Raw genomic sequence first — 24,918 nt, forward strand, 5'->3', positions numbered from 1 at the left:
AGGGATGGACTCATGCTAGTAGAATAAAGGGGCCAGTGGATCCAACTCGATTTCATACAGCTTCCAAAGAAGCGAGCTGGAAAATTGACGGGAAGCCGGGGGATTTAAAGCTAACAGTAAAGAGAACTTACAAATAATTTTCATGAGCTCTATCAGCTCTAAAGACATTTGGGTTGGAGATAACTGGGAACTGCAAGTACAACTAGTTGGAGAAACAAAACCTCCAGGATACTGTAAACGTCTAGAGGATTCAGCCCAGCAGCCCTTCTATCGGTTCATCCGACTTGAAAAAGAACAGAGACCTTGGGAAGGGGAGGGCCACGCTGAACATCAAAGTATTAGAGTAAGGTGTAGTTGGTTAGATTGTCGTTGTTACCCTTTTGCCTGTTTTTCCTGCAAAATCTGTAAAGGATTGTGGTGGGCTCACTGCAGAAAGGGGAGAGCTCCAAAAAGTGTATGTCAACGCTGCTGGCTGGAGCAGCGCAAATTGACATCTGAAGTACTAAATTACAAGGTTGCCACTCGAGAATTGACTAAAGGATCCCCTGAGTGGTGGGAGGTTTTCGTAAAGGGAATAAACCCTGAATTCCACTGTTACCATTCCAACGAGCCCCTGGGTCCGTTTCTCACGGATATAGTCCAGGTTAAGTGTCGCAAATTAGTTAAAAAACTCAGGTGCGACACTCCACAGTTGAATACAAAAAATTGGATCTCCCGGAGATCAAAGTGGGAGAGAGGGAACAATCCCACCCCTGAAGAATATCTCTGCTGTCGGGAAGATGGCTTGCCCTGTAACTTGTAGCAACCAAGTTGACAGGCGAGACAGAGAGGTAGATAGTGGGGATGAGGGGCCCTCCCAAACCTTGAAAGAGAACGTAAATCATCATGAGTATGAGAATGGTGACAACGGAATGGGGGAAAATGGGAATGTAAAACTGAGCATGATAAGTAACATCCTCCCCTGCAGTGCGTATCACTCAATCCTATGGGTTTTTATGTTTGTATGGTTTCCCCTTCAGAGTGCTACAGCTAATTCACATGAACCCTTTAAATGGACCTTAAGCAGATGGGAGGATCACGATACCCGTCATATTTTACAAACAATAACGGGACCTGGAGCACCGAGCTTCAAAGTTGGAATCTGTGATTTAACTCGGAATTTAAAATGCGGGCGACTGTTAAACTTAACAAGCTTCTATATGTGCCCCGCTTCAAACCCAGGGAAGCAATACTGTAATTACCCCAAACATTATTATTGTGCCTATTGGGGCTGTGAAACAATAGCATCAGCGTGGGCTCCGGCTGGGGGATTAGACAAATATTTAAAGGTAGGACATGGACCAGTAGGATGTAAACGACCACGAGAGTGGCCTTGGACTGGGAAAAACTTACTTGGGAACTGCACCTTTCTTTACCTAAATGTCACTCAACCAAGCGATTCTGGGTGGTTAATAGGCAAAACATGGGGAGTTAGGCATTGGATAGAAGGACATGATCCGGGAAATCTGATTCAAATAAAAAAGGAAGTAGCGCCGCACGACCCTAGCCCTATAGGCCCAAACCCAGTAATAAGCAATGACTTAAAAGAAAGTAATAAAGCCAGAGATAATGTTATAGACAAAGGTAATCAAGAACCTCAGTTATTAGTGCAGAAGTATACAACTTTATGGAAAATCATGCAAGCTACTTTTGGGGTTCTAAATCATACCCATCCTAACCTAACTAAAGGATGTTGGCTTTGCTATATGATAAATCCACCCTTTTATGAAGCTATTGGGATTACATCCAAAGCAAGGGAAATAAATGGTACAAATCCAAAGGAGTGTCTCTGGAAAAAAGAAGGAGATAATGTTCCAGGCATTACCTTGTCCCAAGTTAGTGGGCAAGGAAGATGCGTAGGAAAAGTTCCTGCAGATATGCAACACCTCTGCAACACAACAATGAGCATTAGCAGAACAGACAAGCCCTTTGATTGGCTTATGCCAGCAGTCAATACTAAATGGGTATGTCAACAACTTGGAGTTACACCCTGCCTATCGGTAAAAGCCTTTAATAATTCAGACTTCTGCATTCAAGTTCTAATAATCCCCAGAATCGTATACCACCCAAAAGAATACGTGTTAGAACATCAACAAACCCCTGAACACTACTTGGTTAAGAGAGAACCACTTACAGCACTAACGGTAGCAATCTTACTCAGCATAGGAGGAGCGGGAGTCGGAACAGGGGTCGCCTCCCTGGTAAGTCAAACCCAAGGTATGAAAGCTCTGCGCACATCTGTAGATGAAGATCTAAGTAGAATAGATAAAGCCATAAGTGAACTAGTTAAATCAGTAAAATCCCTTTCTGAGGTAGTCCTCCAAAACCGAAGGGGATTAGATTTGTTGTTCTTACAGCAAGGGGGACTATGTGTTGCTTTACAAGAAGAATGTTGCGCTTATGTAGATCACACAGGTATTGTGAAAGACACGATGGCTGAGTTACGCAAACAAATAGAACAACGAAAAAGAGAAAGAGAATCCCAGCAAAGTTGGTATGAATCCTGGTTTACATATTCTCCCTGGCTGACCACTCTATTATCCACCCTTGCAGGACCAGTAATTTTACTAATTCTAATACTTACTTTTGGACCATGTATTCTTAGCAAACTTATTACACTAGTGAAAAATAGGTTAGAAGCTGCACATTTAATGATAGTAAAGCCAAAGTATGAGCCACTTAGCGAAGTAGAGACTGAAGAGTATTTAGAGTTGAGCAAGAGAGAATTAGAACGCTTTAATGAACAAAAAGGAGGTTAAAATAAAAAGGGGGGATATTGTTAGGAAAATAAGGCCTTTTTGTTCATATAGAGTCTCTCATATTCACAGAATAGAGTTTTAATTAGAGCTTTTACTTGTCTGAACATGTTCTCATCTTGTCAGGCATTCCAGTGTCTATCTCATGCATTCCAGTGACTATCTTTCAAGGTCGACTTCGTTACGAAGTTTTTAGGGAGTTAGAACTGTTTTGAAAAAGCTGCTGCTAGGCACCCAAACACCTAAGCAAATAGATATGTTTCAAGGATAGTTCCGTTACAGACTTGGCAAAACATGTAAACGTGCCTCGAGATAACATTTCTTGTTTTTGAGGGAATTTCCAGGTCGCAGAGACAACCTTAAAGAAGACCACTGGCGCCATCAAGAGGCAGAGAACAACCACCTAACAACAGGGTGCGCCTGCGCAGAAGAGACACTGGAGCGTCACCAGAGCGTCACACACCCGGAAGAGACAACCCAATAAGTGGGGGGGAAACGGAGAGCTAGGCGCGGTAGTTGGAACGACTGCCGCCCAGCGCGCGCTGGTTTGCTTTCGCTTTCTGCTATTAATAAATCCTTTTAATTGGATTTGACAGCCTATTGTGCTCGTTTATAACAATCCTGTGTTTCCTTTTCAACTCAGAATGTTCTGTGATTCTGGGATTACAATTCCTGTTCTGCTTCTCTCATCCCCCTGTTGTCTATAATCAAAAGAGAAAAAAAAAGAACCCTTGCAACAGTGTTAGAACAGTAAAGTAAAAAACAGACCTTTATTGGAAGTTTCCAGGTGTCCCAGTGGGGATGAGGCACACCCAGCCCCTGATTTCAACAATTTGTTAATGTTGATTATTTAGGATATTTAACAGGAACATCCAATGGCAGATTCAGTACCCAGTTATACACCCCTGGCTCAACCCACTGGAATAAGTCCAGGGCCTTATTTGTCCCAGTTTTTCTTATCACTGCTCACATTCAAACCCCAAAATACTCTTCTTGTGGGTTCTTTCTCTGATAAAAAAATTATATAGCACTTTAAAAATGTATTTAGACAGGTTATAGTTCTAAAATCTAAGATAAGGTAAGGAAACATACTAGAGTTAATTAAGGATCATAAATACATTAAATATATAATAGTAGTTAAAAAGTTATTTAAGAGCTTAATAGAGTTAGTTAAGGATTATAATTTTAAAACTACGTAACAGTAATTTACAGAACTATGAATATATGAAAAATATATAAAAAGCAAAAATATTTTTATCATCATCACAACTTCATCATCTTTCTCCAAGCAGAAAATTGAAAACACTCTCAGGAAAGCTCCTGACCTTTACAGCAATCCCAGGCTTACCTTCTTTGGGAAGTGTCCCCCGGAGCTGTGCCCAGGCTGGTCTGGAGCTGGGAGCAGCCCTGCCCCAGCCAGCCCCTCTCAGCAGCAGCACCTGCCCTGCTCAGGGTGGCTCCTTCCCCCCACAGCTCCTGGCCAGCGCTGGGAGCAGCTCCAGGGCCGGCTGAGAGCTGTCCCTGGCAGGCAGCAGAGTCCCTGGCCCAGCACAGCGCCCTGGGCTGCAGGACCCTGCTCTGCAGGACAGCCCTGGGCACCCCTGGCTGCTCTGCACAGAGATGAGCAGAGAATGCACTCACAGGGTCTGTGGGCATTGGGATGTTCCAGCTTTAGGAGATCTCTCCAGGAGCTGCAGCTGCATTGTCCTGCAGCCAGAGGTTCCTGTGCCAAGGGCTGGCAGTGATTCTGCCCCAGGCACTTCTCAGCCCCTTCCCAGCCCTGACTGATTGAAGCTCTCTGTGCCTCTGTGCTGTGCCCGGGCTGGCTGCAGGCAGTGCCCCAGCCCTGCTGGGCTGGGAGAAGAGCTGCTCAGCAAGAGAAATGTGCTTTTGAAGCTCTGCTTGGTTACCAGGATCACCCTCTGTGCCAGGAGCCCGGCCCAGCTCAGCAGCACAGACACAGCACAAGGACTTTAATGAACCTCTGGGGCTTTGTGCTCAGGCCCTGAACATCAGGCCCTGAGAGGGAGCTGCAGAAACCTCTGCAGAACTCCAAGTCAGAATCCAACTCCAAAGTTTCTGGGACTTTTAATGGGTCCCACCGAGAGACATGACTGAGAAAGTGTCCCCAGGCCCCAGGCAGAGCAGAGAACTGGAGGCACTGATGGCAGGTGGGGACAAAGAGAAGCCAAGTCTTGGTGCCCTGGGGCACAGCAGGGTCTGTGCCACCAAGGGCTGTGAGGAGACACCTTGTCCTGAGGCCCTGGGGCCTCCTGGCACAGCCCCAGCCAGGCTGGGCACTGTCAGCCCCTGGTCCTGCCCTCAGCATCCCCCCCATGCCCACATCCCAGTGGCCTCAAGGATCTGCTGGAAGGAGTCCCTGGGGAGCCTTGGTCAGGAATGGCCCTGGGGGCTCCTTCATGCTCCCAGAGACTGCAGGCTTTTCAAAGGACTTTGGGTTTGGCTTTTGCCTTGGAGTCTCTGAGAGGTTTATGCAATCATGGCCCCAATTATCTGCTTTAAGGAGTCCCATGAGAGCTTTGTACTGACACTCAGTGGGGCTCATTAATGCTTTGAGATCCTCAAGGTTCTTAGGGTACTTTGGATTGTCCTTTCAAAACGGAGAGGTTTTTGTGCCATTTTCAGTTTCTGAGAGGTTTTTGTGCCATCCTGGTCTCCAGTTCTCTTTCCAAGGAATCCACGAAGACTCTGTGTTGGGGATGGACCTCAGTGGGTCCCATTAATGCCTTGAGACACCTTGGGTGTTTCCTCTTGACTTTTACTCCTGTAAAGGTTTGTGCAATCTCCTCTCAGGCTGTGAGATTCCAGGGCTCAGCTCCAAATGCATCATGGGGCTCATTCGGATCAAACAAGTCCTGACAAACCATGGCTCTGCCTTGATTTCTCTCTTGTCTGGGGCAGTGGATCAGGAAGTGTCGTGGTTTGACACGGAAAGAGAATTTTTTTCCGGAAGGAAGAGGTCAATTTAGATATTGACCAATTGAAAGTAGACACACCTCTGAGAACACAGAGGGGTTGAAAGCAGAATTCCCAGGTGAACTCACTCTCTTTGGTTCCGGTCAGCGTGCAGTGCAAACCTCCCCTGCCCAGCCACAAGCTGGGTGGGGGAGGGGAAGCCCCCATGGCCTGAAAGGTAGGCCCCAAGGGTGGTGGAAGGACTGGAACCGGGCTGGCCCCTGCAGATGGAAGGGTGGAAGAAATCTGGGATGTCTCCATTTCCCCCCCCCGGTTTCTCTCCGGAGGGGGAGAGAGAAAGAGACGGCGGCGATCCTGTCCTGTCAGCAATTCCACCACAAGGAAGGAGGAGCGGGGGGAGCTCCAAGGTGCCCAGTTGTGTGGGAGTTGCTGGATGTCCGGGCATCGAGCCATCCCTGGGAGTTCGGACTTTTAACCCTTTCTTGAGAAAATGAAAGCTTTGTGAATTTTCCTTTCCCCTCCTCGGTTTGAAAGAGAGGAAGAGGGACACCTTGGACCCTGGGATGTTGGAAGGAGGAATTCTAGAGGGGAGGGGGACAAGGAGTGGCTTTTGGCTGGACTTTTCCGTGTTAGCCACAACCTGAACCAATCTTCTCCTTCAAGAGGGACTGTGTTTTGGGAGGATGCCAGTGAGTCAAGAGACCTGCTTCGGCTGGGAAAAAGACAAAATTGGAGTGAACAGAGAAAAGGTTAGGGGGTTTGTGGTGGCACCCCCTTGCCCTGGAAAGGAAAGAGAAAAGAAGAAGATCTCTGTTCTTGAGCCCTCGGCCCCAGGGGAAAATGGGGGGGACTGTGGTCCCAAACAATGAAAAACTGAACTGTTGTTTTCTCCCCTCTTGGCAGGGCATCCTTGAAAGGAAAAATCCTAAAGGCAGTGACCATCCATGCATTGTGGTGAGAGCACTGTGCATGGCAAGGAGAAGGGTCACCATGGCAGACTTTTTCTCCGGGCGGTGCCATGTGTGACATGGAAACACAGGATGTGGAGCTGTGTTTCTTGGGGGGTCTGTGGCACAGGAGAGACTCTGTTCCCTTGATGGACTGAGTGTCGATTTTTTGGAGGGTGGAAACCTGATTGGGGTCCAGATTGTGTCTCACTGTGGTTTGTTGGAGTTGGGTGGTGGGGAGAGGAATGTTTTGCAAGGTTTTCATTTGATCTTTGTGTGTTTTTTTTCTCCTTCTTTAGTTTTCTCTTTTCTTTTGTAGTAGTAGTTTAATAAAGTTTTTTTTCTGTTATTAAGCTTGGGCCTGCTTTGCTCTATTCTAGATTCCACTTCACAGCATTCAAGGGAGGGATCACATTTTCATGGGGGCACTGGCATTGTGCCAGTGTCAAACCATGACAACGGTCTATGTGCCAATTCCCGTCCCCCCCATTTCCCACACCACTCAGGATTTCTCACACCTGGGTCTACTCCTGGGTCAGGAGTCTCTTCAGCCCCTCTAGAAATCTCAGCCCTCATTCTAGAGAGACTGCAGACTGTAGAGCGAAAGCTTACCAGATTAAACACCAGGAAGATGGTCTCTTTAACAGTCAGGGGAAACGGAACATTCTCTAATAGGGAGTTGAGAGATTCAGAGGAGAAGAAGGAAAGCAACATCTGAAAAGCCTCATCCCCTGCTTCCCCTCTAACAAACTGGCTGCACAACCATGACCATGAGCCATGCATTCCTGGAACAGACTTCAGCACCTTCATAAACCCCTGAAAGCCATTACACCCAAGCCCAACCTGATGGATATTCTGGTCAGTGGCCTTCTACTGCAAAAACTACGTATTAGGGACAATACTGGAGCTATTCCTGGATAAGAAAATAAACCTAGGGACCATAGAGGGATTAAGATCTATAAAAAACCCTAGGGACCAGAAACACATACAGGCCTCCACTCTAAAAAGACACTATGAATTCAAACAACAAAGCCAGTAACTGCTCCATACTAACACAAAGTAATTGGAAGCAAAATATGATTAGAATGAGTTTGTTTTTTTTTTTTTCCCTCTCTCCAGCCATGAAATGGGAAGCAAAATATTTGTCCTAGTTTGGGGCAAATTTGGGAGAGAAACCTCTGGAAGGAGCCCCCAGAAAAGAAACCCCCATGGCCCCTCCCCACCCACCTGATTCGGGAAGAATTTTCTCTGAGAGAAGTGGAAAAGAACCTGTTTATTTAACAAACAAAACCCTTCCCAGCACTAAAAAAATGAACAACAACAGATGACAACAAAACTCTTTCACCACTCTGCAGAGATGACAAATCCAGAAAGTCTCTCCTGGGAGTGGTCGCCCGGGTCTGGGCGCTGGGGATTGCTCTGGGCACTGGGGATGGCTGCTGCGGATCACAGAGCGCAGGCTCCTGGTGCTCCTCGGTGTTTCCCAGATCCCAGTCCGGAGCAGGTTGGATGGTATTCAGGAAGAGGAAAGGAAAAGAAACAGTCCAGGGAAAGAACTGGACTGCTCAGCTAAACTAACTAGGAAGCAAAGGCAAAAGCAGAAGCAAGCCAAGCAAGCCAAGTAAAGCAAAAGCCAGCCAGCACTGGCCTCTTCTAGACAGCAGAGCATGGGGGGAGGTGAGCCGGCTGATAACAAGGCAAAACAAACCTTCACTTTCAGAGTCAGTTCTGAAAGCACAGAACAGAATATCAAACATGAACAGAACCCACGATTGGAGATACAAACACCAGAACCTCACCCTGGGACATTCCACCCCTTATCTCCATATCTTCAACATCATGTAAAAACTTCATCAAGTTAAAACTTCCATCTTTCACTTACTCATACACATTTCCTTCCATCTCAATTACTCAAACCTTCAACACTTACACATTTCCTTCTATTTCACTTGCTCAAACCTTTGACACTTACACATTTCTTTCTGTCTCATGTCTGTGTGTTTTCATGCACAGACACTGGCAGCAACATCCAGCAAACAGAGATATTTGCAAATGAGTCTCACCCCACAATCAGATCCCCCTGAGGTACACATCGTGTTGCTCCATCTCTCTGCATTATCCACCATGTACAACCTGGTCCCTGAGCAAAGACAATCCCACAAATGGGTTTGTCTGTACTCAAGGCAGAATTGATCCACACTGATTTCCCTAACAAACCTCTGGCATGTGCCACTGGGACTTTATCTCCATCTACTATATTCAGGGCCTCAGACTGGGCAGGACCTGCTCGATTGGTGGAACCTCAGCTGTTAACTAACCAGGTGACCTTTGCTAAATGCTGCTCCAAATTTTTGAAAGATCCCCCACCCAATGCTTTTAAGGTGGTTTTTAACAGTCCATTGTACCTCTCCACTCTGCCTGCAGCTGGTGCATGGTAGGGGATGTGGTACACCCACTCAATACCATGTTCCCTAGCCCAGGTGTTGATAAGGCTGTTCTTGAAATGAGTCCCATGGTCTGACTCAATCCTCTCAGGGGTACCATGCCTCCAAAGGACCTGCTTCTCAAGGCCCAGGATGGTGTTACAGGCTGTAGCATGAGACACAGGGTACGTTTCCAACCATCCAGTGGTGGCTTCCACCATGGTGAGCACGTAGCGCTTGCCTTGGCGTGTCTGGGGCAGTGTGATGTGGTCAATCTGCCAGGCCTCCCCATACTTGTACTTGGACCCCTGCCCACCATACCACAGGGGCTTCACCCGCTTGGCCTGTTTGATGGCAGCACAGGTCTCACAGTCATGGATCACCTGAGAAATACTGTCCATGGTTAGATCCACCCCTCGGTCTTGTGCCCACTTGTAGGTGGCATCTCTGCCCTGATGGCCTGAGGCATCACTGGCCCATTGTGCTCATAGCAACAGCCACTGGTTGAGGCTCACAGTCTGGTTTAGCTGCTGGCTCAGGCTCACAGTCTGGTTTAGCTGCTGGCTTAGGCTCCCTGTCTGGTTTAGCTGCTGGCTTAGGCTCACTGTCTGGTTTAGCTGCTGGCTTCGAGCCGGGGCTGTTGGCTGCAGCCTGAGTGACTGGGATCGCTGCTGATTTATCTCCCTGCCCCCCTTCCTCTGTCTGCTGCCCTACAGTATCTAGCAGGGTGTGATAAGCACATGCCAGGGCCCAGCTTGCTGCAATATTTTTCTCCTCAGACTTATCATGGCATTCCTCTTTCAGGTACATTGCCACCTCAGCTGGATTCTGAATTTGTTCACATGGGAAGTCCCAGGCTTTAGGGTCAGAAAATTCCTTTAAGATCTGGCCCATATGCTCCCATTTCTTTCTTGAACTCCCTCACATCTCCTGAGTTGAGAGGTACCTCCACATAACTATTCTCAGAATTTGGGTTGGTTGTCCCTGCTGACCAGCACTGGGGTTAGGGATCATTCCCAAAGCTACTTCCCTTCATGGATATAGAGCTTGCCCTTCCCTTTCTCTTTCCCCCCTTGTTAGACTACGAGTAACTCAGCGATTTTCCTCAGGGATCGGCTCTGGGATTTCTACCTCTTGGTTCTCAAAATCTCCCCCTTGATCTAAATCGGGGTAGACTGCGGGTGGTGCTGGTCGGGGTGGAGGAGGGGGAGGTATGTATGGTAGAAGGGGTGCAATTGGAACTTCCTCAGGCTTTTTATTTTTCTTTTTCCCTCCCTGGGTGCTTAAGGCAAAAAGTTTTGCTCTTGCTTCCCCCACTATCCAGAGAGCAGCAAACTTGCTCTCTTCAATATCAAAAGGTTCTCTAGAGTTTACATAAATGTTTAATGCCTGGTAAATCCAGACCTTGAAGTTTCCAAACAGTGGCCAAAATAAATTATCACTACAGATTTGTTTTCCTCCCCATTCTTTTATACAATAATGTATCATTTTTGCCCTAGCCTTCCCTTTCCTTGAAGGATATTCATCCCAAGATTTTATCATTAGACCTAACGGACTGTCAGGGGGGATCTGGGGAAGCGTTACCGGGGTCCCCGTCCCCATGGAAGCAGAGGGCTTGCTTTTCCTCTGTCCCATCTCCCAGGACACCTTCAGGCACACACACACTCGCGGCCCCTGTTGGTGCCCAGCCCCTCGCGGGCTCTGCAAACCGCACTACTCAGAGCTCTGCCCGTGCCTCGTCCTACAAGGACATCTCACGCGTTATGTCCTGGGATCCCAGCCCAACCCAGCGGATCCCCACTTTTATACTCACGCTGTCCTGCGTCTTCGCCCGGCTTCGTGCACAAAGATTACGGGGTTACTGGTATCCCTTGTGCTCAATACCGAATTTGGGTTCGTCGGTAAGGGCCTGGGAAGGAAAAGCCTGCACCAGGGCCGCTGCAGAGGCAGCGGGGCGCCTCCCTGATTAGGAATTCCCACCCGGTCGCCCTTATCCGAGTCACGGCACCAAATTTGTTACGGACAAATTCAACTGGGGAGGCTAATTACAGATAAATCAATTAACAAGAATTAATTAAGCAAGTGGTATTAAGCAAAAGAACAGCGCTGGGCTGCCAGGGAGCCTCTGCTCTGCCACGGAGCACCTTCCCCCTTTGACCTTTTTGTTTTTATACGTCCCTTTTTTATTTCCAGTTGACGTATTTTCTCTTGATGCACTCTGTGCTGGTGCAATTGGTTGCTGGGGGTCTTTTTTTCTGCCTTGGTGGTCATAGGAATGAAGGCTCCTCATCTTCCTTGCAGATTGTCCTTGGCCTAAAAGTTAACTTGTATATAATTAGTTACACAGTCTTCTATGCTAGTTGCATTCCCTACTCAGTTCAAATTCTTGTCTCCTTTAACACTCATTTTGATGAACAACGACCTTTTTATTTATTACACCCACTCTCTCCCACTGCCCCCCAGCGTGTCCATCTCTCTGCTGCCCTCGAGCTCCCGGCCCGGCCCCGGCCGCCTGCTCCCATCCAGCTGAGGTGGTTCCAGGGCCAGCAGGAGCTCTCTGTGGTGGCCACCGACGTGGTCCCCAACGGGGACTGGACCCACCAGCTCCTCGTGCTGCTGGAAACCCCAACCCAGGGTGGGCTCACCTCAGTCTGGAACACCCTGTGAGCCAGAACTGGGGTACGGGGGAGGAACTGGGGGTGCTGGGAGAGCCACTGGGATGTGCTGGGAGCACCTGGGAGGGAGATGGAGAGAGCCTGGTTTCAACTGGGAGACGAGGTTGGGGGTTTGGAAGGGCTAAGAAGAGGTTTGAAGGATACTGGGGAGGGTGGGATGGGGTTCTGAGGGTCCTGGTGGGCACTGGGAAGAGACTGGGAGAGGATTTGGAGGTCCTGGGGCAGTGGGGGTGACTGTAAGGAGGCTGTGGGATCCTGAGAGGGACAGGAGGGGCTTTGGTGGGTCCTGGGGAGGTTACGAAGGGATCAAGAGGGAGGTTTCAGGGGATCCTAAGTGGGCTGGGAGTGACCTGGAGGGTGCTTGGAGGGGCCTGGGTGTCTGTGAGAGTTTTTGGGAGATCCTGACCCCTGCGGACCACCCAGAGATGCTGCTGGATGCTGCCGCAGCAAGATGCTGACAGGAACTGGAGACTCCTGAGTTGGGTTCTGTCTTCCTGGCACTGGGGATCGGGTTCTACCTGTGCAAGAGAGTCTGGGGGGTCCCGTGAGTCATGTCCCCCCTCCTCTGGAATGTGTGTGCTACGCTGGGCCCCCAGCCCGGTGTCACCCCCTTTTCTCTGCCCACAGAGCTCCTGAGCCGCCGGCGGCCGCAGCCCATCCCCGTGGCCTCGGGCCTTGCCGGGACGCCCCGCTCTATCCCCACGCTGATTTTGGGGGGATTGAGTGTCCCCCAGCCCTGCTGTCACTCTGCCCCTGCCCGCCTGCTCCCAGTGTTCCCAGTAAAGCTTCCCAGTTAAACCCAGCCCAGTTCCTGGGGGCACTGGGGAGGGACTTGGGGGGACCCCACGGCGGGGCCGGCCCTGGGCAGGGAGGGCGGGTCCAGGTGGGGAACACTGCCTGCTGCGGGTCTGCCCGGCAACTGGTGAGTCATCAGCCCCGCTCTCGCTGATTGGCTGACTCTTCTCCACCGCGTTCTCTCATTGGCTGAGGAGAGGCCCGGCAGTGCAGAGAAGGAACGGGAGAGATCCCGCCCCGAGCACCGGCACGGGGACAACAGACCCGGCCTGGGCACAGGGAGGGAATTTATTACCAACCAAACCACGGCAGCACCAGGAGAAGGGAAAGAAATCCCTCCAGCACCTTCCCCCACCCAACGGGGATCACCCACAACAGGGTTATCCACCATGGAGAGACGGGGACATACGAGTTTAGACCAAAGCCAATTTTACTGAGTGTAGCAGGTGTTTATACAGGGATTTACTTGTATGGGGCTTATAGAGGGCTCTATTTTTGGTAACAATTTCCCATTGGTTACACATTCTTGGTGACGTCCAGTAACCTGGGAACATTTATCTTATCACAAACACTCGCACCATTTTTTCTGGTCATTTCTTGCCCAGGGAGACTGAAACTGTGTCTGTGTCTCCCACAGTTTTTGCTCAGTCAGGCCTCAGATATCGGGCCCCTTTATCAGCTCCATTGCTTTACTCTCTGTTTTATTCCCCATATGGGGGCACCAGGGCTCTGCCCAGCGGGGGTCACTGGGGATCATCCAGCCCAGATCCTCCCATGGGGGATGGAGCTGCAGCAGCACACCAAGCTCTTCCCTCACTCTCTTCCCTCACTCCAAGCTCTTCCCTCACTCGGGGCACTCACAGGGCTTCCCTTAGTGGTGCCTCCGTTGGTGCTGGGTCAAGTCTGAGCTCCTGGAGAAACTCTTCCCACACTCCCCACACTTGTAGGGCCTCTCCCCAGTGTGGATGCGCCGCTGCACAGTGAGATTGGAGTTTTCCTTGAAGCCCTTCCCACAGTCGGGGCAGCGGTAGGGCCTCTCCTCTGTGTGAATCCGCTCATGTTTGAGGACATCAGAGCTGGTGTGAAACCTCTTCCCACACTGGGGACACTCGTAGGGCCTCTCCCCAGTGTGGATGCGCTGGTGTCTTCTCAGGGCAGAGCTCCACCCAAAGCTCTTCCCACATTCCAAGCACTCATAGGGCCGTTCCCCAGTGTGGATCACCTGGTGCTGGATCAGGCCAGACATGTCTTTGAAGCCCTTCCCACACTTCCCACACTCGGGCCTCTCCCCGGTGTGGATGCGCCGGTGCACGGTGAGGTTGGAGTTTTGCTTGAAACCCTTCCCGCAGTCGGAGCAGTGGAAGGGCCTCTCCTCTGTGTGAATCCGCTCATGACTGAGGAGATGGGATCTGGTCTGAAACTTCTTCCCACACTCCCCACACTCGTAGGGCCTCTCCCCAGTGTGGATCCTCTGGTGCTCGATCAGGTTGGATCTCCAGCTGAAACCCTTCCTACATTCCAAGCACTTGTGGGGCTTCTCCCTGCCATGAGGCTTCTCCACCAGCTCCGAGCTCCGCCTGGATCTCCGCCCGCCTTCCTGGCTCAGGGGGGCTCTTTCTTCCCCACAGCTCCCTGGGCTGGGTTTGCAGCTCCTCCTCCTGCAGCATCTCCGGGGCTTTTCCTCCTCCTCCATTCAGCCACACCCTGGGTATGACAAATCCTGGTTTGGGGAAAAAACAAGAGGAGAGCACCTTGGACTGGAGGTTCCACCTTGCCCAAGTTCATCTCAGGAAATCATTGGGAATCTTGTGTCTGTAAGAACCTCCAAAACACCAAGATTCAGCCCAAAAATACCGCAAACTTCCAAGACACAAATCAAAAACTCCCTAAACATCACAACTCAGGAAAAACCTCCTCCAGGATATAAATATACAGCTGCCACATAAAACCAAAGCACAATCATTTATCCCAAGCAAGCTCAGAAACACCAAGATTCACCCCATGAAAATCGTGGATCCACTTCCACAGTCACCTGCTGCATGTGGAGGGAGCAGCATTCCTGGTCTGGGGGGAGGCTGCAGACACAGGGAGGGGTGGAACCTTCTGCTGCTTCCTCTTTCTGCTCCTCCTCCTCCTCCTGTGTCTCTGCTCTTCCACACACTCCTCTTGCTCCTGCTATTCCTCCTTCTCCTGCACAATCCCATCTTCTCCTGCCACCTGCATCTTTTGACCATTCTGTTTCTCAAACCTCCTTCTCCTTCCCTTCTCCTCCTGCCCCCAGGCCCAGCACCCACTGCCGGCTCCCTCTTCCCCCCAGCCCCACAGCATCCCAGCGCAGGGGCAGGGATGGAGCTGGGGCAGGTCGGGCTGGGGCAGCGCTGGGCTCTCGGCCGCTCCCGCCCGCACTCGGTCCCCACTGCAGCCGCTCCCGCCAGGACAGCGCGGGGGGGCCCGGCCTTGGCGCTGCCCCACTCCCACCTCCCCAAATTCCCCTCGCGGGGCCATGGGGCCGAGGGGGGGCGCAGGTGGGTCCAGGTGGGGAACGCGGGGAGCTGCGAGTCTGCCTGGCAACTGGTGAGTCATCAGCGCCGCGGGCTCTGATTGGCTGAGCTCTGCCCGAGCCCTGGGGCTGCAGCACAGAGGGGACACCCTGCTCCAGGGGGGATGTCCCACAAACGGGGGACCCCATGGAAGGAACCACAGGAAAGTGTCTTTACAAACAGATGCTGTGAATCTACTCGGAGACAGGGCCAGAGAATTGTACATAAGGGTGTGACAGGAGAATCCATTGGTTTCCGAAAATGTTATTTGATGACACAGACTGCTGCTCAGCCAAGGTCTTGCTAAATTCATTAACTTGGAGAAGAACAACAAAGCCTTAACAGAGCCATGAATATCATCTGCTATACAAAAGTGGGGTGCATATGAAAGGGGTAAGCAGTAGGTGGATTGACAAGTCTGTAGCTCTCAAGTATTTCAGCCAACACAGAAAGGGAAAGGGAGATGCAGCTGGGAAAATTAGGATGAAAAGGAGACTGTGTCTTCCAACAATTGGAGAGATCCCATGGGGAATGTCCAATGGCCTCTCCCTTTTATTAGGAAAGAAATTACTTTTACAGGATTCCTCTGTCTGCTCTGTGGACAGAATCCTCTGCTGATGTCAATTTTTCCACACACCCTGGGGCTCATCCCGAATTCCTTCCATCCTCCAGGGTGGAGGGCAGGGAGTGCAGCTGAAGGTGCCTCACCCACTTTGGGTGATCGGCTCCCTTGGCTGGCGGCGGCACCGGGGATTGATTGGGGACCCGGGAGTGACCAGGAGACAGACGAGTGACACATCAGGGGGTCTGTGAAGAGTCAGCAGGGAGAGAGCACTGAAAATCTCATCAGTGAGTGCCCTGGGATCCTCGGGGAGTGAACATGGCAGGGCACCCATGGAGGGGAGAAAAGGGAAAGCCAGGGAGGAGGCCTGGCCAAAGGGATGATGATCCCAAAATGTCTCTGAAGGGTCCCCTGGGAGAATGTTGAGGTAGTTTGCAAATTCCCCCAGAGGTAATTAAGGACATGGACACCCAGTGGGGCAATGAGGGAAGTGGAGAAGGGATTTGGACAACAGGTGATGTATGGTGTTCATGTGCTGGGAAGGGATCGGGTGAAGAGGAGTGTGCAGCAATATGGTTCAGGCAAGAAGCAGCAGGAGGAATCTGTGTGGTAAGAAAAAGGATGATGGCAAAGAGGAGGAACAGAAAAATACTCAGGATTGGCTTGTTTTCGAGCACCGTTTTTTGTTTTTTCCTCAGAATTTCCCAGCTGATACTTTCAATTCCCAGTTGCCCAAGACAGGAAAAGCAGGAGGTCAGGATGGCAGGGGTTTCTCTGCGGTGGCAGCGGCAGCACCGGGCGCAGAGGTGCGGCACCGGGAGCACGGGCTGGGGCCTGTGGGGAGCTGCGGGGCCGGGCCGGGGCTGTGGGGCAGCCGGGGCTCAGCGCCGGGCGCTGCCTGACCCCACCAGCCCCGGGCAGGGCCGGCAGTGGCCCCCGGCCCCCAGGAGGCTGCGGGACGCCCCGGCCGCTGCCCGGCCCCGGGGAGCTGCCGGCCCTGCCCGCCGGGGGGGCCGCCTTTGGACACTGCGGCAGGACAGGCACCGGCTCTGCCACACGGGCTGGGCAGGGACCCTGAGCACAACGGGGAACACAAAGGAACAGCTGGGAAATGCAGAGTGCACATGAAGGATCAGGATTTGCTGTTCAGGATTTCGTTTGGGTCCCTGCAGAAAGGAAAGGTTTTGCAGAAAGCTCAGCAGCTCTCAGAGGATGAGCACCCACAGGCAGTGACCGGGGCTGCAGGAGTGGCACAAGAAGCCCTGCAGCACTTGGGCACAAGGGCACAGCAGCTGAAGGCAAGAAGGGATGAGCAAAAGGCCAAGCTGAAGGCAAAGGCCATGGCAGAGTTCCCACAGCCCTGAGGGATCAACCCCAGGGCCCAAGGGGGCCCCAGCACCCAGGGCATGACGGGGTCGGCCACAAGCACCTGGCAGAGGCATTGCCCTCCTGGCCAGGGCAGAGCCCACCCAAACAGCCCCTGGGAAGGAGTCAGGGCTCCAGCTGCAGCCCACAAGGACACTGCAAGCACAGACAGCAGCACCCTCAGCAGGAGCAAGTCCACCCCTGCATGGACATGGATTGGCAGGGCTCTCTGAGCTCCCATCCCACCGGGGTCCCACCACACTGGAGCCCTGGAGAACATTCAGGCTGGGTCTGCATCCAGAGGAGGCCTCTCCTGATGGACACAGGGGCCTCTCCATACACTCTGAATCTTACACCTAAACGGGACAACTGCTAAAAATGTCTTTGAGTATTCAGGGGAGAAGTAGCAAAGAGGAGTGGCTTTATTCAACCACTTCTAGCATATGTGGGAAAGGGTTTGAAATGCAAGAATTTTTACTTGCTCCTAATTGTGACTATAGTTTACAGGGAAGGGATTTGATCGCTAAACTGGGAATGCAAATTAACATTATAAAAGCTGACACAGAGGCTACTTCTGTTGTACCTTTGTGTCATATGTCTGGCAAGGCCTATGCTGAAGTGAACCCACAAGTGTGGGCAGCCTCAGGGAAATGGGGAAAATTAGATATGGAGCCTCTTCAAAGTACTTTGAAGCAACCAGCACAAGTGTTGTCTAGAAGCAACACCCTATTCCAAGGGAGGGAAGAATGAAAAATGCATATTATATGATTGGCTCATTGCAAATATTAAAATGAATCCTATATGTGTTATGTTGGAAAGTTATGCTTTAGTAATCTCTTTTAAGTAGTGCTGTATTAATCTCTTTTAAGTAGTGTGCTACATACAGTTTTTAGCCTATAGCATGAGATTAAAATAGAAACTATGTGACATAAGATACTTTTTGTAACTAGCTCAAGGAATGGAAAAGATAATAAAGAAATTCTTTGCATTATTGATGCTGGATAGAGATCACAGCAACAGACAATTGGAACCCCAGAAAAGAATCATTGCCTCCTTTCCAGAAAAGCTCAGACTTCCAGGAACTAAGAAGGCTGATTTACAACATGGGGGGGAATCTAAAATTAAGCAGAAACACCCTGGTTTGAAAGAAATGTTTGAATCATGTATGAGATATATGAATATGCAATAGGCCATTGATTTTAAGGGGTAATCCTTCATAAGCAAGGTGTGCTATTTGGTGAAGTGCCAGGCAACCGGACTCCATAATTGTTTACATTTATTGTCTCTTATTGTCCTAATTTTTATGACTATTTTCTTACTAATAAAGTTCTAAAATTTTAACGAAAGTGAATGGTGTTTTTCACAGGAAGGAAGGGGAATTAGACAAAGCGCAGGACAAACCCACAGAGCTGTGTGTGCTTGTAAGAGCCTGGCACTGAAATGCCCTGAGCAGGAAGGCTTCAATAGCTTCTGGTAACACCATGTCAGCTAAAAGGGGGCAAAATCAATTCTGACTTCTTCAGCAACCACTGGATCACTTATTAAGGTATTTCTAAAATAAATAATTCCAATAAAATGGATTGTGGAAGCAATAGAATCAGACAGTAGAACTCATTTTACAGGAAAAATCCTTCAGGGGGTTATTTCAGCTTTAGGAATACAATGGGACCTCCAGAATCCCTGGCACCCCCAGAGCTCAGGATGGGTACAAAGAATGAATAGGGAACTAAGGAAACACCTTTGGAAGCTGGGGATAAAAACCAGGATGCCATGGGTACGGCTTTTGCCATTGGCTTGGACAAGAAGAAGAGCCAGACCCAGGGCAGATATTCAATCTCCCATGGAATTGATCTTGGGAATTCCTTACCCTGGGAATTCTCCACCTAGTGCAGGGTGGAGATAAGGGATGCACATTTAAAGCAGTCTGTGGCCAGAATCCTGTCTCTGGTGCAATCTCTCCCAGGAAGCTGGGCTGGCACAGAGCCTGCCTTGGCACTTTGCTGTTGCCAACATCCAAGCAGGACATGGGCTCTGCCTAAGGAGTGCAAAGCAGCACCACTGGTGGCCAAGTGGCGTGGCCCATGCCAAGGGCCCCGAGGCGAGAAACAGCCGCCAGCACAGCTGAACACAGGGGGACCCCTCAGCCTGGGCTCCAGGTCTCTGCAGCCCCGGAGATTTGCACTTCCCGCCTGCAGCAGGAGGATGGGAGGCCCCCCTGAGCCTGCACTGAAGGCAGCGCAGCAGCAGCCAGGGCTCCACAGCGGGGCAAGGCCCTGGGCCTGCCCACACCTCCTCTGCTGAAATCCTCGGCCTGGCCACCCTCCCTGGGCAGCTCCAGCCACCGGGGCCAGCCCTTGCTGCCACTGCTGCAGCTTCAGTGCTCGCTGGGCCTGCACTGCCACAGCTGCTGGGGACACACCGGGACAATTCCACTCTGGCTCTCACTCACACTCACACACTGCCCTGCCTGCCACTGCATCCATGGAAAATAGACCAGCTCACAGACTTGAACATTGTTAACCTTTGATTTCTCTACTCAGGCTTGCTTTGCCTTGGCCTTGGGGAAAGAAATGTTAAAGGTTTTGTTAAGGGATGTTACACCACTCAGTGGAGATGAGTTTAACATCTCAACACACTGGGAATGGCCCAAAAGATACCCACAAAGATAACGACCAGCAGCAAAACATCAACCCCAGCAGCAAACAGCAACCAACACCTACACCAGACACTGCCCCCGGCAGGGCTGCAGACACCTGGTCTGCAAAAGGCTGAGAAGGAAATCCAGCACATCCCACCTCATTAACAGCACAAGCAAAGAAATCCGGGTCCAAGAGGAAACCAAATACTAAAAACTGCACAAGTTGAAACTACAAAACATTAAACCAGTGGATTTAGATTGCTTCAGACTACACAAGTTTGGGAAAAATCGAGTAAAACCCACATGTAATGGAACTATTTTCTTGGCACACCCGGGTTATGTGAGAATGGAATGATTTTTGTTGCACATCCTGGCCAGAATCAAGGAATGCCTTGACTCTAACACTAAAAAGAATAGTGAAGTTTTTCTTTTTCCTGAAGTTTCAGTGCAAAGTTTAGAGCATTAGAGTATTTTTTTATTACTCATACTTCTATATAGCTGGTTAGGTTTGGGTAAAGGATGTGAGAATGAGTTTTCCTTCCGAGGGGAATTAGAAAAAAACTGAATTATCTTGGGATTTTTTCTCTATGTTTTTGCGTAGCTGTAAAAGATAGAAAAATTTTGATCTGGGTTTTTCGAAGTTCACCTTTAGGATGCATCACTAGAAGAGATTTAAAGGTGACCCCTTAATGTTTAAACAGGTAGCCTGGACAGGAGCTTTAGAAATGCAAATTAACACTGCTGGGGCAAAGTGGGGACAATGTACCTGGCTCCCCAGCACACCAGGGGTTAAAGGAATGCTGCTTCTCCTCTTCTGTGCTGCAGCAACTCTCATCTTTTTACCATGCTCCACACCTTGGCAGTGCAGCTCATCCAGCAGCTGAGCCAGGGCATGCAGGTGGCAGCCAGGCCTCCTGATCCACAAACGGCTACAAAAGGACAGGGAATGAGGGCACCGAGAATAATCCCAAAACCAAAGAGGACCCGGGAAGGACAAAACAGAGTCAAGGAGTGAATCTGCCTGGAGATAGGGCCGGGCACTTGTAGATAAGGGGAGAAACCATCAGTTCCAATAAATGTTACAAATTGACCCAGAGAGCTGCTCAAAGTCCCGCTACATTCCCGGACTTCGAGGAGAAGAACAAAGACTTAACAGAGCCATGAATATCGGCTGTTATACAAAAGGAGGGTGCACATTAACGAGGACAGGCAGCAGGCGCCTCGGGAAGTCGGAACCTTCCAAGGAACTCAGTCGGTGGGCAAAGGCAGAGGGAGATGCGGCCGGGAAAATGAGGATAAAAAGGAGGCTGCGGACTACAGCCACGGCAGAGAGCGCACGGCAAATGCCCCACGGCCTCTGCCCCTGCTCGGCAATAAAGTCACTTTGACAGGACTCCTCGCTCTCCTCCGGGCACACGAACCTCCGGCGACGGGAATTTCCCCGCCCGCTCCCGGCCGCGGGGCAGCCCCTCTGTCCTACCCACAGCAGCCGGGCCGAGCCAGCGCTGCTCCGGCAGCGGCTCCTGCCCGGCCCCGGCGGGAAGGAGACCGCGGGCAGCCGCTCCCGCAGCGCCCTCGGCCCGGGGCCGGCACGGGCCGGACACGGCACCGGCGAGCCGCCGGAGCCCCCTGCCGCCCCCTCCGCCCGCAGCCAGCCCCGAGCCCCCGCAGAGCCCAGCGCGGCTCCCACCTGCGCCGGGGCCGCCTCCGAGCTCCGCCGCCGCCGCCTCACCGCGCTCCGGCCGCTGCCGCCGCTGCCGGGCCCGCACAGCCGCTCGGCCAATGGCGGCGCTGCGCGGCCACGGCCGCCCTCAGCCCGCCGCCGGGGCCGCGCCGCGCCCCGCTCCCACCAATCAGCGCGCCGCAACCGCGACTGACGGCACCGGCGGCCAATGGCAGCGAGCTCGGGGCGGGCTCTGCGCACGGCCCCGCCTCGCCCCGCGCTCTCGGCGCCCCCGGGCTGCGTGAGGGGAAAGCCGGAGATGAGGAACAGCCCCGGCACGGGCCCGGGCCGAGCCGGGATTGAGCTGCCCACACAAACAAACTTCTCCGCGCCTCCCGCCACGGCTTTCCCGGCCCTGCGCCTCCCGTGCCTCCGCCTCTGCGGGAAGCCCAGGAGCCTCACTTCTCCTGCCCCTCGTTATGCATCAGAGCTTCGCTTTGATTTCCCCCGAAAAGGGAAACCTGCCCGAAGCCCTGTGGGTGGGTGGGGCAGGGGAGAGATTTCTGGCAGAAAACTCCAAAGACTGGGAGCAGGAGAAGGAGAAGTCAGTGCAGAGCCTTAAATGCAGCTTTCCCCACGCCTCCCTGCTCCCAGCTGCACCTCCTCCCCCGGCAGGGCAGGAGACAGGGAATGGGGCCATGCTCAGCTCATCCCCCGGGGCTTCTCCCTCTGCTCAGGGACAGGAGTCGTTCCCTGCTGCACCCTGCGCTCTCTCCCGGCCGAGACTTCTCCAGGAACTTCTCGGAGCGGAGTCCATCCCCTGGGCACAGCCCCCTCCGAGTGCTGCAGCGTGGGTCACTGTGCCACGGGCTCAGTCCTGCCAGGACAGGCTGCTCCAGCGGGGCCCCTCTGCCCGCGGGCTCACAGCCTCCTCTCAGGCATCGCCGAGCTCCAGCCCGGCTCCTGCAGGGGCTGCAGGGGATCTCTGCATCCCCATGGACCTGCAGGGGATCTCTGCATCCCCATGGACCTGCAGGGGATCTCTGCATCCCCATGGACCTGCAGGCGGATCTCTGCAGCCCCATTGTAATATATGTTATGGAATAATTTGTGCTTATGTAAAATATACATCAAGTCAGTTGTGCTTGTAGAAAAAGATTCTTAAAGTTTTATATGGCCAGTGGCTGCAGCCGGGGCTGGAGAAACCACAGATGGCAGAGAAAGAAAGACCTAATTTAGAAATGAAAAAAGGTAGCTCGGTGCAGAGATGGGCTCTTTCCGGGGACAATCCAGGAGACACCCAACGTTTAACCCCTGATCTGTCGGGGAGCCAGGAAACCAGGCACACGGGCATCCCGCCCTTCCAGCTGCTGAGGAGGCTGCTGGGCTGTGCTTCAGCAGAGGAGATGGAATGTGGCTTACCACTCTGCCCTTCTCTAAAAACGGAGAATGGGTCAGGAGGTTTGGGCTCTGAGCACACAGCAGCCTGGCCCAGGCACAGGCCGTGGTGGGACAGGGGCACAGGAGCCTTCTGTGACTGACCGTGGCTCTCTGGTTTCTCTCTGCAGACTGCCAGCTCCTCATGCCATGGAAACGGCCCCATTCGGCTGCCAGTCTGGGAGGGCTGGAGGGCTGTGGGTACTCATTTGCTGTCAAAAATAAATTGTGTTTTTTTGTCATTGTCATTGTCATCATCAGAACATTTCTTTCATCCTTTTCCAAGTTTTTGGCCCCTCCAGGGTAATATTTTTGTGTCCTTCCTCAGACAGTTGATGGCATTTGGATGGTGGGGGTAAGCAATGTGAAAAGTTCAACAACAGCTCCAGTTGCCAACTGCAGCAGCCCCTTCAGGAGCCCTGAGCTACCAGCGAGGTCCACGTGTGCCTTGCAAAAGGGAGTGGTTTGCAGCGATGGGGTTGGTGCCCTGCTGCAAAAGCTGGGAGCAGATCAGAAGTGGCAAAATGCCATTTTGGCTCAACCCCCACCCAGGTTCTTTATCTTTTCCCTCTGCTCGGTGATAGGCAGACAGGGCTGGATCCAGCGAGGTTCAAGTTCTGGGTTCTCCCTGGCATCAAAGGGATCAACTAAACTCTTGTATGCAGTGACTGCAATAGGGCTACTGAAGGAAAAAAGGGAATGTCATGAGATGGGGAATCCTTCTTGTCTCCTCTGTCTCCCCAGGAGCCCCTTGGAAAGGGAAATACCCACTGGTTTTATCTGACTCCTTCCCAGCCAGCCCTTCCCTTGCTCCCGGGTCTCATTTGCTCTGCAGGATTCACCAGCTCGCTCAGCTCAGAGGAGCTCTCAGAGGAGAAAACGCTGCCTGGCGTGGGGCTGCCCGATCCCTGTCTCACCTTGATTCCATTTGCCCCCTCCCTGCCCCATCCAAGAGACCGAAGGATCCCCCACAGCCCCACGATCCTGCAGCAGATCCCGGCACGTTCCCTGCTCCGCTCCTTGGTGCCCTGGGAGGCTCCAGAGCCCTCCCTGTGTGCGGGACAGCGGCTGCAGCACCGCTGCGCCCGCGGGCGAGCAGCGCCCAGGAGCAGCTGCGCCAGCTCCGAGCCTGAAGGGAATCCTCAGCGCACACAAATGACAGCTGGCACTTCAGGGGCTGGCAGGAGAAGCTAAACCCATCTGCTCGCTGCCCTTCCCAGCCATGGCCACGCTGATGCAGTTGGAAGAGTCGCCCCTGCCCAGGAAGCTCTCAGGTCGAAGAGAGGAGCAAAAGCCACGGGTTTCTGAGGTGTTAGCTGCCACTGCCTCTGGTTTTCCTTCCAGTTCCTAAGGGGTTTTGACTGGTTTTACCATTTCAACACTTTCTGTGAAGAATGCTTATTTTATGATTGGCTTTTCACAAATGTTACAATGAATATTATATGTGTAATGTTAGAAAGTTATGCTGTATTAATTCTCTTAAGTAGTGTGTTAAATAGAGTTTTAGGTAATAACATAATATTAAAATAGAAACTCTGCAATGTAGGATTTTTTTACTTGCTCAAGCAAGAGATGAGATAATCAATAAACTCTTCACACAGGGATGGCGGTGACTTGGGGCACATAAAGAGTTACAACCTCCTTATCAGAAAAGACAAACATTCTTCCATCTTGTCTCCATCTTTATGGAAGCACCAGGATTAAGGGAAAGAAGTTGACAAAATCCAGAAAAGTTCCTAATTTGCAAGGAATTTATGCATCATGTATGAGATACATGAATATGCAATAGGCTATTGCTTTTAAGGTTATTCCTTTGTTCACAAGGCATGCTTGTCCTGGCTTAAGAGTCCAAGAGCATCTGGACGTCTATAATTTTTTGCTTTTTATTGTCTTGTAATTGTCCTAACTCTAAATTGGATTAGTCTAATTGTGTTACTATTTTTATAACCATTTTATTATTATTAAACGTTTAAAATTTTAAAAACCAAGTGATTGGCGTTTTTCACAACGTTCCAGGCTCCCGGGGACCCCCTTATCGGTCTGTCCGACCCCGCAGGCTGCAGAGGGTCCCCCAGCTCCGGTGCCGCCCTTCTCCGCTCCCAGCCCCGCCCCGCCGGTACCGGGCGATCCCCGGTGGCTCC

General features: G+C 51.6%; 1 protein-coding gene across 1 annotated transcript; it reads right to left on the reverse strand.

Annotated features, from left to right (window-relative positions):
- Positions 1–1,875: 1,875 nt before the first annotated feature.
- LOC146764185 (uncharacterized) lies at positions 1,876–21,454 on the reverse strand. Its single transcript, XM_085565416.1, has 3 exons — positions 21,368–21,454; positions 13,661–14,276; positions 1,876–1,927 (listed from the first exon to the last, which is right to left on the reverse strand). The coding sequence occupies exons 2-3, from the start codon at positions 14,263–14,265 to the stop codon at positions 1,876–1,878; spliced, it is 657 nt and encodes a 218-aa protein (XP_085421542.1). The 5' UTR covers positions 14,266–14,276; positions 21,368–21,454.
- Between the last annotated feature and the right edge of the window lie 3,464 nt (positions 21,455–24,918).

The sequence above is a fragment of the Lonchura striata genome, chromosome 36 (genome assembly GCF_050655825.1).
Source record: "Lonchura striata isolate lonStrDom1 chromosome 36, ASM5065582v1, whole genome shotgun sequence".
In the NCBI taxonomy this organism is placed as follows: Eukaryota; Metazoa; Chordata; class Aves; order Passeriformes; family Estrildidae; genus Lonchura; species Lonchura striata.

Coding starts and splice junctions, on each gene's coding strand:
- LOC146764185 (XM_085565416.1), bottom strand. CDS start 14,265: ATGGAGGAGGAGGAAAAGCCCCGGAGATGCTGCAGGAGGAGGAGCTGC. Junction 1,928..13,660: donor TGTCCCCAGTGTGGGAAGAG/GTTTCACACCAG, acceptor GTTGTGTTGCAG/AGGTGTTGCATATCTGCAGG.